The following is a 15,098-nucleotide window of genomic DNA, read 5'->3' as shown; positions in this document are numbered from 1 at the left end:
AAATCGTGTTTTATTAGAGAATAGACCATATGCAAATGACTCATTAGTATTCGTGTTTTTAGACCAATCCTGTGTGTCCTCAGCTGAGTGTGCTTTCAGTCAGGTTTAGTCCTTTATATCTCAGCCGTTTTTTAATGTTTTGGTTTACTTTTTTCGGCATTTTAATCAGTATATTGTGTAGAATAAGTGTAGAGCAAATAAACTGTCATTACTGATCAAAAATATTTCTGTGAGGTTGCCGTTTATGAGGAGTACAGCTGATTTAGTGTGGTAATTCACAATCTGTGAATACAGATTAATGACTACTTTCTGGCAAACTGATTCATGCAGTTTATTGAAGCTGATAGTGCTGAAGTGGTCATGTCAATGATATGATAACACATACACATCTCAGATGTGTGATTTGATTAGCATGATGTAACAGTCTACAAACAGTGTACATAATAAAATAGAGAAACAGAAAATACAGAAACAGTCCAGCAGCAAAAACTTAAGATCAGCATGGCAAGATGTGAACACAATGGCTGGGAGTAAAGAAGATAAAGGGGGCATTGAAACCAATTTAAATGGTTTTAGTTCTGTGAGAGAGTTTGCTGAGGAATTTAATACGTTTTACTTAAGGTTTGATGAGGGTGATTTTAAGTCAGAAAATGACATTTTAGAACACCTGTCATGTAGTAAATCCGTAAACATTAGTAGGACTCAGGTCAAAGACCTCTTTCAGAGAATTAATACTAAAAAAAAGCCCGGGCCCAGATAATATTGGTGGTAGGTTGCTGCATACATGTGCTGAACAACTTTTTGAAATATTTCATTGCATTTTTTTAGTCTCTTATATGTTGCAAATACTCTCAGTTCATCGTGGACTTGAACACAGACACTTATCCTCCACAATGGCGGCACACAATGGTGTTTGTTTGTTTGTTTAGTTTTTTTTTTCTTCTTGATTTTGCAGGACAAGACCGGCAGCTGTGGTTGCCAGTAAGCAGATTCACTAAAGGAAAGAAAAACACAAGTTACAGCCAAAACCAAAGATGACATCAACTGAAAATAAAACTCTAGATAAAAATAATAGTACTAAATAATTAGACAATATAAACGTTCTTTCTGAAGATCTCAGCAGAGATCATTAAACAACTTAAATGAGTGGAGCTTCACTCATTACTGAGCTCGGACTTTTCTGTCGTGTAGACAAAACTCTTCATGGAGTTGCTGTTGTTCAGTTAGTCACCATGATGGAGGTCAGCGTCTGCTTTAGTTGGCTTCTTCAGCTGCTTTTGTTAACACTAGATTTATTTAGGTAGCCATAAATAGGTGTGTTGATCCCACAATTTGTATGGCATGAGAAGCCTAAAGGAAATTTAAGAATAAATGTAATGAGGTTATTCAATTCACCTTTATTTGTATAGTGCTTTTACAATGTAGATTGGGTCAAAGCTTCACATAAAAGATCATCTTATCAAGAATCAGCCTTTCAATTACAACAATGGTGACAAACAAAAGAAAATTAACCCAGAACAACACAAAACACTCTACTGAAATATAACAGCCAAGAACAGCACACATTAAAGGCAAAGAAAGACATTTCAAAAACTTTAAGCGGCTTATCTTATTTATGCTGCAATGCATGCTGGGAGTTTTGTATTATGTACCCAGCATGCATTGTGGCATGGATGAATCATGCAGCTTTTTAATTTTAGTAACCGTGGTTGAGGTTCATATTTTGATTCTTGATGTCTTTGTGTCTTAAAGGGTCAAGACAACCCCCACTTTTGGTTAAAGTCTACTTCAGAATTGTTTCAAAAGATGCATGATTAATGGGCGGAGCTCCGCGAGCACAGGGCAGGAGTGGGCGTGGCCAGCAGGGGAGAAGGGGAGCGAACGACTGTTGTTGACAGTTAGCTCACAAAATGAGACAAACCGTGAGAAGACGCATGAGTTTATAGTTCTTAAAGTTAAAATGCAAAGGAATAAACAGTAATTTAATGCCCTGCTTGCTACATTTGTTATTTGTAATTTCATATACACATAACCACAATTTATATCATTATAAAGATAAGTGTGTTCATGTAAACACTATAAATGAGGATTCTCCCTCGATCCCCGGGTCTAAATATAGATCTGAATGCAGACTCAGTGCAGCAGGTCTCCTGACCTGTCTATTTTAACCATTAGCCCTGCTGGTAATATAGAGGATTTAGGCAAACACAGCAGCACAGCGATGTGTCTGAATGTGAACGAACTCCTGATAAAAGTCAACGTCTGCCATTCTTCAATTCTCGTACTGCTCTCCCGACAAAAATGCTTGTAGCACACACACAGCTTTGCTGTATCAGCCCTGACAAGATCCCGGGGAAAAAAAACATGCAACAAACCCCGTGGATCATGGAAACAAACACATACGAGCCTTCATGAACGGCTACTGCGTGCCGTGGGACCGTATCTCACAGCTTGCTTGAAACTGGCAGGTCTGCCTTCAGAAAGCACATGCTCTCATGAATAATTAAGCAGCCGGCTCTTCTCATAGGATAAGAAAACTCCGCTATGAATAATAATGAGAAACCGACGCATCATCATTGCACTTGCAGTACTGCGCTATATTGCCAATTTCAATCCGCCCCAAAAATCATTTTAAACCCGGAAGCTGAAATTAGATGACAAAAGCTCAAAATTATCCAGTTTTCCCCACAATTAAAGCTGACAGGTGCTAACATCGTCTTAACTGATGCTCAACACACACACATCTGTTAATATATAAAAAAAGTTCTCCAGGGTGTCCTGAACCTTTAAATGTGCTTCTTGAGCTCTCAAGGTTTTGCGTATAAAACTATATTAATTAATTTCAATTAATTCTTGTTTGTTGACTCTCCATGGGAAACTTTCCTAATGCACCAAACCACGTCACATAAACCTGCAATTGTTTTATTTAAGTTATAGATTACTAGCGATTATATCTGTAACAAATATTAACATAAAGCTTCTCATTGTCTTTATTGCCATTACTGATGAGTTTCAGAAACAATAAGATAGAAGAGTGAAGGATCAAGAGCCCAACTAAAGCAGCCTCTGATCTCCATGATGGTGAGGTCAAACTGGAAATCAATAAGAAAATAAAAGAATAAGAAATAAAAGCGCTGTTCATTATCAAATGTTTTTCAGTGGAGCTGCTGATGCTGTTTGTGGAGGTGTTTAAATCAGTTGCTTTGGTGTGAGGCTGTTGCTGTATGTGTTTATTTCTCATTCTCTCCTTCTGTGATTGTGCTCTTTAACATCATTTCAGAACTGTTCCGAGACCTGGTGAATCTGCATTTGACTGACTGGGTCTAAAACACATCTGTCTTATATAGCCTAGTGGACCGTGCATGTGCATGCTGTTACTGTGCTTCAAATGGCTTTTGGGTTTGAATCCTGCTTTGTACAAATGCTCCAAAATCAGGATTTTCTCTATTTTAATAATGCTGTGTTATGGTGTAGTCTAGATAGGATACAGCTGCGGATACACCATCAATACAGCATCATTTGTGTAACACTGTATAGCAATAATTCATATTTTTACAGCACTGTGAGGGTTGGGTTTAGCGTTTGAGTAGACGGTATTAAAATACAATAAATGAGGAATTTCATTAATAGTATAAATAAGTCCTGTCAACTTCTGACCACAACTGTGTCTGATCTAGAAACAACCCTGTTTTATGACCAAAACAAGACATATTTATACACTAATAGTGTTTATTCTGATGTCTGACCAATGTTGAAACAAAACAATACAAGAACAGAGCATTTCAACATAGCTGCATTTGCCTGGATTCGAACCCAGTTTCCCTGCATGATAGTCAGGAACTCTGACCGCTCTGCTATAACACTTGTAGGTTCAAAGGTACAAAGTGGGTTTTAATACCTCAATTTGCTCAATTGTTTTTTGCTGAAGCTGCTCCAGAGCAATGTATAACAATTACCACTAGGCGTCACTGTAGAGTTTCGAAACGTTTCAAAGCTTTGACACATTTGCTTCAACTGTTTCAGTTTCATGAAGCGTCACTTTGCCCACCACTACTGTTAAATGAAGCGAGGAGAGCAAGCTGAAGCAGGATTTCTACATCTGAAACACACATAATACAGGTCAGTCAGAAGCAGAACAAAACAGTTTACATGCAAACTCTAATTCAACACACCAAAAGCAGCTAATCAAGACATTACTATGACAGCTGACCGGGAATAAACTCAACAGAAAACACCAGTGACAGACAGAAGATCCATTAGAGAAGACTGATAACATGCACAGGAATACTTCACTCAGGTGTTGTGAAAGCAAAGACTCCTTCATTAATAAAATCACTCAACACAAGATATCCAGATTAAAGCAAAGCAGAGGTGTGTTTCACCTGTAGGGTTTCCATGCTCAGCATCACACTCCACCGCAGGTACACTCTGCAGGATTACACTGACCTGCACCGCAATCACAGCCTCTCTGAAAGCACACAGTCAGATCAGAACTCTGGCTTGAAGAGTCCAGAAGAAAAGGAAATTCAGTCTCTGACCCACAACTCACAGTAGGGGGCGGTAATGCTCTGTTTAAGAATGCAAACCGCCAATAAGACAAGAAGAAGAGCTCTACCTGCTGTTTCACCCACCTGTGTGTTTCTCCTCCAGTGTTTGCTCAGCGGTTCACCTGTCCGTGTGTTCTCTCCTGCTCCTCTCGGCCGGTCAGCATCACCAGGTGAGCAGAAAGGGTTCCTCCACTATTGTAGATCTGCTTGATGGTGTCTGAGACAGATTAATCACAGCGCTGTGGTGAATTCACCATCATTTCTCTAACACTCAGCCAACAAACAGGCCGAGAGTTACAGCTGATCACTCGCTTCACTGATCTGATCTGCAGACGAGCTGATGGAGAGAATGTGGGGATTTTATTCTTGTGCTTGTCTTCTTGCTCAGCTGTGATATTGCACTAGACAGATGCTGCTTCATCTTTAACATGTTCTCAGACAAATATAAGAGTTACAGTATAAACACAAGCCTCCACAAACCAATAACCTCATCAAAGACTAATCAACAAAACTCCACATCATTTGCACAGACAATCATTTACACAAGATCATCAGACACTGGTCTTATCTGAGAGCTGGAAACAGCAGGGTTTCTGAAGGGTTTAAGATGAGGCGTTTCAAACAACTTTCTTCTTCTGTTTACTGGTGTTTGGCAAACAGTGTAAAGGTGCAGATTCTGCCACCTACTGGACTGGAGGGTGGAGTGCAGCTTAGTTGAGGACTGGAGGGACGGGGAGGTCTAATCTGTTTCATCTCTTCTGCTCTTTCATATATGTAATCCTTGTCATTTTGCTTTTTGCTTTTCTGCAATGTAACAGTGAAAGGGTTTTCCCACCCCAATCTTTAGTGACTGAAACTGCTGGAATATTTGTTGTTGCACATTACACTAATATACGTGAGAGTGTTTCAGTACACAATAACAGCTTTCATTTGTGTTTCCTCGTTTTGTATGAAGTTCAGGATAAGTTTGAATGGACATTTTCTTTCCAACACAAATTTCTCTGCATTTCATATAGACGTCATGCCACTTTATAACCTGTATGTTCTGCCAAATCTTCATCTTGTAGCTGATCAGTCCCTTTTTATCTGCTTTAGAGAATAAAGACCTATCAGACACATCCTAAAGCCACATCTGACTCCTTTAGCGTCTCTTTCACTAAATACTCTGCTGTCTCTTTCTGTTGACACAACATGCCATAAACTGACCTTCCCACATCTGTGTGATGTACATTAATGAAAATATTTCATGTAAAGGTCAGGAAATATTGGGGTTTAATTTGATATGCCTAACCCATTTATTTACTACTTTGCGCAGAATTAATTGAGTGTTTTAATATCGTCAACCAAAATAAATTCAATGACTATATTTACTGCTTCTACTCTGAAACATCACCGGCTCTTTATGATTATTTTGATGATGTGTTGCTTTAATTAGTACTAGTCATTCCCAATAAATTAATCAAGTGTGTGTGTGTGTGTGTGTGTGTGTGTGTGTGTGTGTGTGTGTGTGTGTGTGTGTGTGTGTGTGTGTGTGTGTGTGTGCGTGCGCGCGCGCGCGCGCGTGCGTGCGTGCGTGCGTGCGTGCGTGCGTGCGTGCGTGCGTGCGTGCGTGCGTGCGTGCGTGCGTGTGTGTGTTGAGTAAATGGATGAGTTCTGACACTGTGATCATCCATCTGTCTCCTGATGCACACAGAGCATCCTCTTTCTCAGACACATTGACCTGTGTGTTTCATGTACTGCCCAACCATTCATGTTGATTTTTTCGTAATCATTTTCCTAAATAGCTGAGTCAGTTGTTGGGGAGATGTCTGGAAAGCTCCAGAACTGATCCTACAGTGTGTTTTCAATAGTTTTCATTGTTTAAGGCCGGTTTGAGAAGCAGAGCTGTATATTGAACTGCTGTACGCTATTGCTGATCTCCAGGGGCCTCATGTACGAAGACTTGCGTGGAAATCTTACTAAAACATTGCGTACGCACAAAGCTGTAAATGTGCGTACGCAGAAAAAAATTCAGATGTATGAAACACTGCGTACGCCGAATCTCACGCATATTCTTTTGTACATCTGAATGAACGTGAAACTGAGCGCAACATGCACGAGCACAAAACCCCTCCCTGCCTCCTCCCCCGTATGAATTTGCTAATGACTATGCTAATGGCAAAACCCAACGAAAAAGCAACGGCAAAATCAAGCAAAAAGAGAAACTTTGAACAGAATGTGAAATGGAGGTGCTGCTTTCGGAGGTAGACCGGAGAAAAGCGGTGTTATTTGCAAGTTTGTTCTCCGGAATTAACAACAAAAGAAAAAAATAGAGTGGGAGAGTTTAGCTGATACGGTTAACACAGTTGGGTCTGAACATCGCACTGATTGCATTTAAAACAGAAATAGTGTGGTTTATAACTGAAAAATGTTGCAGTACCCTTAGCAGTCTCAGTGGCGCACCTCAAAAGAAGCACGTGATCTTGTACTGACACGCTCGAGCATAAACTCGGCTCGAATCCAGCGTCTGATAAACTCTTTCTTCTTTTTTTCCCCGCTACATATCAGATTTTGCCCACTATTTATCACGAGAAAGACAAGTAGGAATCATCAATAAGTTTGTGCATCATATTTTATTTGCACATTTATTGAATGGAAATGTTTCTGATTCACGCATGCAAATTCATCTTCAGATAGTGTCTTTATAGCAATGTGTGTGCAGTAGATTGCTCAGATTACATTGGGAAAACAGGCGACCGCTGCAAATTGTGCTTTAATGTTTAGCTGGTCAACTGTGTGGTATGGAAATCTTACATACCTACTATATGAACCCGTCTCATACAGCTGCCATTGCAAGGATCAGACACTTTGTAGAGAGGAATTTAACACAACTGCCTCTAGGAGTCGCCAATGGAAATAAAACAGACACGCACAAAAAATGTGTGTACGCCTGGCAGAAAGCTGCCGTGAAGCTGCGCACATTCCCACGTTCAGTTCATTGTTAGTAAATCCAAACGTGAGCGATTCTGAGCGTGAAATCTGGCGTACGCAAAGTTTTTGTGCGTACGCAGCGTTGATACATGAGGCCCCTGATCTGTTTAATGATGGCCTCACCCCATTACATTCATCCCTTTTTACATTTATCTAATCCGTTTTGGATATGAGTATTAAAAGTCAACTGCTCCCTCTATAATCCTGGAAATCTGCCCCAGTTGTTTTAGTATGTGACCATGTGTTTGAGTTGTTCCCTCTTTTTCAGAAATGGGTTAGCAGTAATCCAGATATTGAGAAGCTGGATCCCCTTTTCTGTCTTCTGTTTACTGCCCTCGGTGTGTAATTTACTACATATATTTTATTTGTATCCTGTTTTCACACAGCAGCAGAGTCTGTATAATGATGACGCAGGTGTTTCTCTGCATTCACTGACTCTTTTCCCTCAATGCTGATTTCTGATTCTGGATGAACACATGATCCTGTGACTCTGATAATTCCTGCTATGCTTGTGTTCAGATATGTGCAGTGTGTTTGCGTGTGGTACACATGTTGAACACACACTCTGTATGCTCGTTGATGAGGTTTGGTTTGGTTTGTTGGTCTGATTTTTTGCCTCTGCTGGGTTGTTGTGAAAACTCCTGTAAATCAGCTCAGTGTCTGCTGTTCTGGTGTCTGAAGCACTGTGTCCGCCACCACCACACATCTATAATCTAACACTGAGATCGTCTGTCACACACACATTGCCATTCACTACCAACCAAACACTCATTATATTTAATGTTTCTTACCTTAATCTTTTCCCTGACGTGTACAGCCCTGTACAGTTTCACACCACCATCCTAAACTGATTCACAAATTCTCATTATTGATTTATAAATGATGCCTTTTCTGTTTACAGTAACACATATTTTAGATTAATTATTTCCTCCTGTTATGGATGTTCATCTGTGAAGTGTTTTGACAAATCTACAAGGTAAAAGCACTTTAGAAATAACTCTGACCTGGTTCTCTGTATCTGTCATTTACACCTGATTTTACACCTGAAGTGTCTTCATTAATCGCTCATTAATCTCTGAGATGTCTGATAGACTCGCTCTGTTTATTTCTGCTTTCATGTTCAGTCATAAAGCTGGATCATCATAAACCCGCTCTGATTGTGTTCTTCATTTCCAGCTGTAACATTTCATTTGTCTTTTCCTAAATCTTACACCTCGTCTCTGCTGTTGTACAATCTCTGCCTGGTCTTAGAGTTTTCTGGGAATTTCTCTTTTATTCCAGATTGTATTATGTACTTCTCATGTTTTGCTGACTCGTGATAAGATTATGTGAAGTGTGTGTGTGTGTGTGTGTGTGCGTGTGTGCGTGTGTGCGTGTGCGCGTGTGCGCGTGTGCGCGTGTGTACATCAGTACCTCCTTAAATATGACTTATCTTTTTTTATTTGTTTTAGCACACTTCATCATTTTATTTTCAGTATGCTTCTGAAACTCTGACTCTTTTCCTCATTCCTTGCTTGATATCTTTCTTATCGACTGCAAGTGTAAAGACTGTAATGATCCGCATCAGCTTCATTAGCAGCATTTTCCTCATTGACTGATCTGGTTGTCTCTACATTTCTCTCAGTCCTGAAACTCTGGTTCTGATTTCTATCCTGAAGTGGTAAAGTGTGATGTGAGGGTCATTGCTGTGGATCTTTCTCTGCTGTTGAGTCTGACACTACTGTAAATGAAGAGCTGAACAGAAATGAGGTTTATAGTGGCTAATCACTGTGATCTTCCCTCTGTTCAGTTTCAGTTTTCAGGTTTCGTCTCTGTTGTGGGGGTTGAACTGGATTCTCTGATGCTGGTTTCAGAATGAAGGATGTTGTCAAATCTTAGACAACACCACACACACTTTATAATGTCCTGATAAACACACGAGTGTGTTTAATCAAGCACTGATATTAGCTAGGTGTAGAGTGCAATAGAAATCATTCTTTAAATAATGAATTCATGGTGTAATATTGTTTATTTTTATTTGATGTATTCTTAATGGAGCTGCAGTAATACACTTGATTTCCCTCTGGGTTTAATAAAGTGTTTGTGTGTTTTACAGGCTGATGTGGACGTGATCAGCTAAAACCTGCATATTTTAAGGATTAAAGTGTCTGTTAAAACAGATCTCTACTAGTCCACACTATTGTACATCCCTCCACACTGACAGTTTCTCTCATGGCAGAATAATGTGGTACACCCAAATTTGTGCAACCACATTTGGTGATATAAATATATATATTCTATGAATAGATAATACTGTTTATTCATTTAAATTAAGACTAGCATCTTTTTTTGATTCAGCAAACTGTTATTTGTCATTTTGTGCAATGTCCTGCAATAGAAAAAAAGAGTGATAATAAATGAGACGGCATAGGGGGACCGGAACCTTTAATGCGGTTATTTGTTCCCGGGTGAGTATACTGACGGAGCCCCTGGTTTCCGGTTAGATGTAATCTGGGCTGTTTCTCAATATGCGTTCTTGTCTGTACTTGCGTTCTTGTGTCCTCGTGAAACGTCATCAACCGTCGCCAAAGTACTGTTCAAATTCAAAAGTCACATCTTTCCAAGTACACATAAAATTCCCGGATGTGTACTTGCTCTGGCCTTTGGCCTAGGATGACTTGTGAGAGAGGTGAGAGAGATGACTCGAGAGGTGACTTGTGCGAACTTGCGAAGCTCAGGTATCCCAGAATGCATTGCAGCGTAACCAGCAAGCGCTAATGGTGGAGGAGAAAACCCGCACAGTTTTAAAAATACTCCTTAACTGTGTCACAAAATAAAGTTTTAAGAGTTTTTCAGGCGAGAATGTAGTTGTTTTAAACTCGAATAGGCAGTTTATTCACAAAGATAGCGCTTCTTTAATGATGTGGCTCAGCTTATGCGCACTCCGACTCCCAACCTGCCAGCGGGAGCTCCGTCATCAGCTCCCCGCCAGAGCAGCTTTACTTCGGCCAGGCCATCTCGGACGTACCGCTGGATCTCATCTCTCCATTGTAGTTAAAACATGATATTTAATATATCTTCTGAATATCTAACAGACAGTTTTTGGTCTTATAAATCTAGTATTTGTTCTCAGGTGTATTATTTGGCAGTGGTTTTTTGTTACCTTTTATAATTGTCTTTAATCATGTTACTGTGTTGTACGCTGTTTGTCTTTGTTTACCAAATTGCTTGACGTAATCTTTTTTTTCTTAGAAACAGCCCTGGAGAAAGAAGCGCATGGTCCTGTCTTGCTTTCGTCTCAGTATTTTCATTCATTTTACAGGTCAGTACTGTGTTTAAACTGTCAAAGGTTAAAGTTTTAGACATTGTGTAATGAATACACTTGTTGGAAACTACTGTGAAGATTCTGGTAAATTTTGCATGAGTTAAAGATGAAACACTTTAAGTAATGGTGTAAGGTCGGGCCGCGAGTAATCTCGCAATGACTCGCGCTATTATCGCGAGAGTTTGTTGGCGCGCTGTCATTCAGTCCATCTGTAGTGTAAATTAAATTTAAACACTTTATCTTTTGCTTGAAAGCAACACAGATCGCTCCAGTTGATGCTTAATCTCCCAATATGTGCTTACATGTTCAGTGAGCTGTTTTAAAGCAGAGTGAATTCATCATAGTGTGTTAAGGAAGAATATGAGAGTTTTATATATAAATGTAAACTATTCTGTTTACAGTTTTGACAATATTATTACTACTAATAGCTTTATTTCATCAGTGTTATTTCATAAGGTCTGTTAAAGTTACTGTACACTTTCAAATGCAATGTCCCAGTTTAAGGAAGCTAATTTCTAGCACATGCAGAGTATTTTTAAGTGTTAAATAATACTTGTGAATAATTTACATGTGTGATAGTACTATGCCTCAGGGAAATTAATGCACTGTTATTTGTAACTAGTAGGATATCTACTCTGATTTAAGTGAACGTGCAGCAGGAAGAATTTATATATCTGATTGGTGAAGCTAATTCGTGTAAATGCACTTTATTTGTGTTCAATATACAGTAAATATGCTAGACAGAGAATGCATTTATTGTAAAAGATGTATTTGAGATTAAATGATTTAATAGACATAATCTGGAGAAAGAAGCGCATGGTCCTGTCTTGCTTTCATCTCAGTGTTTTCATTCATTTTACAGATCACAATTCTTTTTGTTATAGCGGCCACCGCGCCTGGGGCCCGTAACAATAACACTGATTTGGAATTAATATTTCTATGTTGTGTGTTATTGATCTAATCCAATGTTTAAAGACCTTTAATCAACATGTCTGAAGCGGCTGTCAACATTGGCTGGACCCGACTGCATCAGAAGAGCACATTATACAGTGACGGCAGCGGCAGAAGGTACGTCTGACCATCAGTTTGAGCGTTTCTTTATGTCTTTAGTTTTTGAATAACCAGATAAACTCAGCAGCTATGATCATGTGTGTAGTTATGAACATACCCTGTGTGCGTCCCCAGACCTGCCCTCAGCAGTAATCTCCATCTGTGTACTGAAGTGAACACTAATGAACGTGACCTCACTGATGCTGTGTGTTACTCACCTGACAGCTCTTTCTCAATGCTAAACTGCATCAGTCCTGTTGCTGAATAACCCATACAGTTACAGAATCTGTCTCTGTCAGCAAATGTACTTTATTTGTCTGAGGAGAAGTGATGATGAGTTTGTCTTTTCCTCCAGGTCTTTCCGCATCCATGTGGGAGATTCACCATCAGTCTGAAGATCCACACCTGAGAAACTTGAAGATGCAGAACACAGAAGTCCAGTATGGTGGAGCGATAAACGATATCAACATGATCTACAACACAGGGAGCCAATGTGACACACACACACACACACACACACACACACCATTACAATAATATGGCATATTATACTTACTTAACTGTTCATTCATGTTCTTTCTCTGTGTGTGTCTTTTTACAGGTACATGCATTCAAAATAGCGTCAGTGAATGCACATCACACACATGCAGGTAAACTAGACAAGTTAACCAGAACTGAACACCTGGAACAGACCCAGGAGATAAAGGCCCCGTTTACACTAGTGCATTTAGTTTTAAAACGGCGTTTTAGAATGAAAGCGATCCGCATCCACACTAGTGTCTCAATAGCAGTTTCTCAACCGCTCTCCGTCTACACCAAAACGCTGAAAACACACATCACGTGACCACACACACACACACACACACACACACTCTCGAGCAAGCACTGCAGCCAGGGGCGTAAATCCCAGGGGGCTTGTATCCGTGGCTTGTATAACCCCCCCACTCAAAATTACTCATCTAGTTAACGTTAGCTTGTTGCTAACGCTAAAGCCGTTTCCTATGCATTGTTTCATTTGTGACGACTTGGCATTATGTTAACTTAATATTAACGACCACAATTAGCATATTGTTTAGCTGTGTATTTGCTAAATGAGCACTGCTACACTGTGCACACTAACCCCACTGTATTTTTGTATAATCGGTTTCTATTCTGTTTTAAGTGACTCAATCAATTTGAAATTAAAATGTTAATCTTTTTTAATCCTTTGTTTTTATTATTGTGATCAATTTTATGATAGTTTTGCTTACTTTATGTAAAGCACTTTGAATTACCATTGTGTATAAAATGTGCTACAGTATAAATACACTTGCATTGCAGGGTCATGTACAAAATACAAAAAAATACAAATACAAAAAAAAAGTGACAGAGAAAACGGACATAAGATTATTTTTCAGTGCAGCTAAATGCCAAATACAAAAAGTTCACATATTGAGCAATTTGGCTTTCAGAATGAGTGCTTATGAAAATACTAATGTCACATGATCAATCACAGGCAAAGGAGAAAGAACTGATTGAGGATCAGGCAGAGCAGGGTCAGTCAGGTGTACAGTGTCAGGTAAGGGTGTTGGGCTTTATTGAAGGGATAATGACAATTCTTTTAGGATGAATAATTTTTTTATGTCTTCTGAGTTGTGGCTGTTTAGCAGATGAAGCTCACAGGCTCACTGATTTACAATATGATCTGTCATTTTAACAAGTGTAATGTAAACCAGTTAGTTATTATGAGTATGGAAAATGTCTTTTCCTGCATTTATTCTGCTTCAGGAGTCAGTCTGTTGGCTGTAAACACAACAGACAATGCAATAAATAGTTTTGAAGAAAAATTTGCTGTCGTTGAACCTGAGAAAAACTTAAAATAATCATAATGCAGTAGTCTCCATGCTATAATAATAATGATGAAACTATTTTAAACTGCGGGGACATTTCTTTATTAGTACAATTCGGCTGTATTATTTGTGTCCCCTTCAAAAAAATAGCTGGAAAGAAATTTTATATTTATTGTCCCCCCTACTGTTAAATCAGATTTACACCCATGACTCTACTGAACGATATCTCAGTATCTCAAACATCAGACAGCCACTATAGGCTGTTCAGAGCTGACCCCAGACCTGTAAAAGGATCCACAATAAAACACAAACACACACACACACACACACACATATATATAATTCTTTTGAGAATAAAGTCTTCATGTCTGCAAACAGCTTGTAATGTCACTCAAACGTCATTAAGTGTGTGCTCATGAATATGCAGATTAGTCCCCGCCTCCACTGGATAACTGCAGTAAACTGTAATGAATGTCACGCAAGAGCAGGTTTCAGTCTGGGATTGTAGTTTGATCGGGTCAATCACTGCAGTATAGGAGTGTTCATGGAGGATTCTCTGGAGAGCAGCTGAGAGTTTTCCTCTGATTTATGCAGATTATATTCTCATTCTCCAGCAGAAACAGGAGAGCGCAGGGATTCTCACACAGTTAAATAAGTTTCTGCTGCTCATTTTTAATCTGAACACACACACACACACACAGGGGAGTGTGAGGGACAGCTGATTGAGATCAAAAGTTTACATTTCTGCCTCTGAAAGTGAGGGGGATGTATCCCTCCGCCTATCCTGTCCCCATGGATGCTGCTACATCCCTGCACACACACACACACACACACACACACACAAGTCTGTCTGTAATGCCTCTTACACTCTCAGATTAACTGAAAAGACACCGTCAGTCTTCAGCAGTGGCTTGTACAGGACCGTTGGCTGTATGTTCAGTATTCACCGGCAAATAAACACACAATATCCGCTGATCACAGCATGTCTCTCCTCGGGGTTTGGAGGTATAGGAAGGCCGGTGGCCGTGAGCTGTGTTCAGTATTGGAGTGTTCTGCAGGCTGCTGATGCAGTTGAAGTCGGCTTGGAGACGCAGGAGGAGTCGTGTTGTTAAAGTTGTCGTCTGAACTATTCCGACTCAGTGCCGATGCTGACGATCAATAGATAATGAGGATCATACATGACTATAATAGGGGTTTAGTCTTACTGATGCAGAATGATATGATTGGTTTGTGGATGATCCTCACAAGCTCCTCCTGAAATGAGTGTAGAAAACCTCACTTAAACACAATATTAAAGCCCTGATGAGAACAGATTCACAAAACAGTTGATGTTGGATTACAGCCTGTGTTTCACAGGTTATACTTACAATAAAAGACCCACAAGGTTTGCAGAAGTGC

The 15,098-nt window shown here is 39.6% G+C and overlaps 1 protein-coding gene and 1 long non-coding RNA gene across 7 annotated transcripts; one reads left to right on the top strand and one right to left on the bottom strand.

The window, feature by feature from the left end:
• Positions 1–311: 311 nt before the first annotated feature.
• On the bottom strand, positions 312–5,191 carry LOC141378120 (uncharacterized). Of its 3 annotated transcripts, none has more exons than XR_015512333.1 (4): positions 4,632–5,191; positions 4,383–4,468; positions 3,899–4,099; positions 312–994 (listed from the first exon to the last, which is right to left on the bottom strand). It is a non-coding gene; the product is annotated as an uncharacterized LOC141378120 (long non-coding RNA). The 3 variants fall into 3 exon arrangements; XR_015512332.1 differs by having other exon boundaries at positions 312–1,350; positions 4,632–4,764; XR_015512331.1 differs by having other exon boundaries at positions 952–1,630; positions 1,670–4,099; positions 4,632–5,172.
• On the top strand, positions 4,478–13,201 carry LOC147833531 (uncharacterized). 4 transcript variants are annotated; one of them, XR_015512327.1, is made up of 5 exons: positions 4,478–4,717; positions 10,749–10,818; positions 11,797–11,889; positions 12,227–12,364; positions 12,473–13,072. XR_015512327.1 is itself a non-coding variant. In XM_087288306.1 (4 exons), the coding sequence occupies exons 1-4, from the start codon at positions 4,564–4,566 to the stop codon at positions 12,264–12,266; spliced, it is 357 nt and encodes a 118-aa protein (XP_087144432.1). In that variant the 5' UTR covers positions 4,478–4,563; the 3' UTR covers positions 12,267–13,201. The 4 variants fall into 4 exon arrangements, 1 of the variants encoding a protein (XP_087144432.1); XM_087288306.1 differs by having other exon boundaries at positions 12,227–13,201; XR_015512329.1 differs by having other exon boundaries at positions 4,621–4,717; positions 11,820–11,889; positions 12,227–13,072.
• The last annotated feature ends 1,897 nt before the right edge of the window (positions 13,202–15,098 follow it).

This window comes from Danio rerio, chromosome 16 (genome assembly GCF_052040795.2).
Source record: "Danio rerio strain M-AB ecotype USA chromosome 16, GRCz13ab, whole genome shotgun sequence".
NCBI classification, from domain to species: Eukaryota; Metazoa; Chordata; class Actinopteri; order Cypriniformes; family Danionidae; genus Danio; species Danio rerio.
The sequence above is the reverse complement of the archived record's forward strand: the minus strand, read 5'-3'. Positions and strand labels throughout refer to the sequence as shown.

Coding starts and splice junctions, on each gene's coding strand:
- LOC147833531 (XM_087288306.1), top strand. CDS start 4,564: ATGCTCTGTTTAAGAATGCAAACCGCCAATAAGACAAGAAGAAGAGCT. Junction 10,819..11,796: donor TATTTTCATTCATTTTACAG/GTCAGTACTGTG, acceptor CAATGTTTAAAG/ACCTTTAATCAACATGTCTG. Junction 11,890..12,226: donor AGTGACGGCAGCGGCAGAAG/GTACGTCTGACC, acceptor CTTTTCCTCCAG/GTCTTTCCGCATCCATGTGG.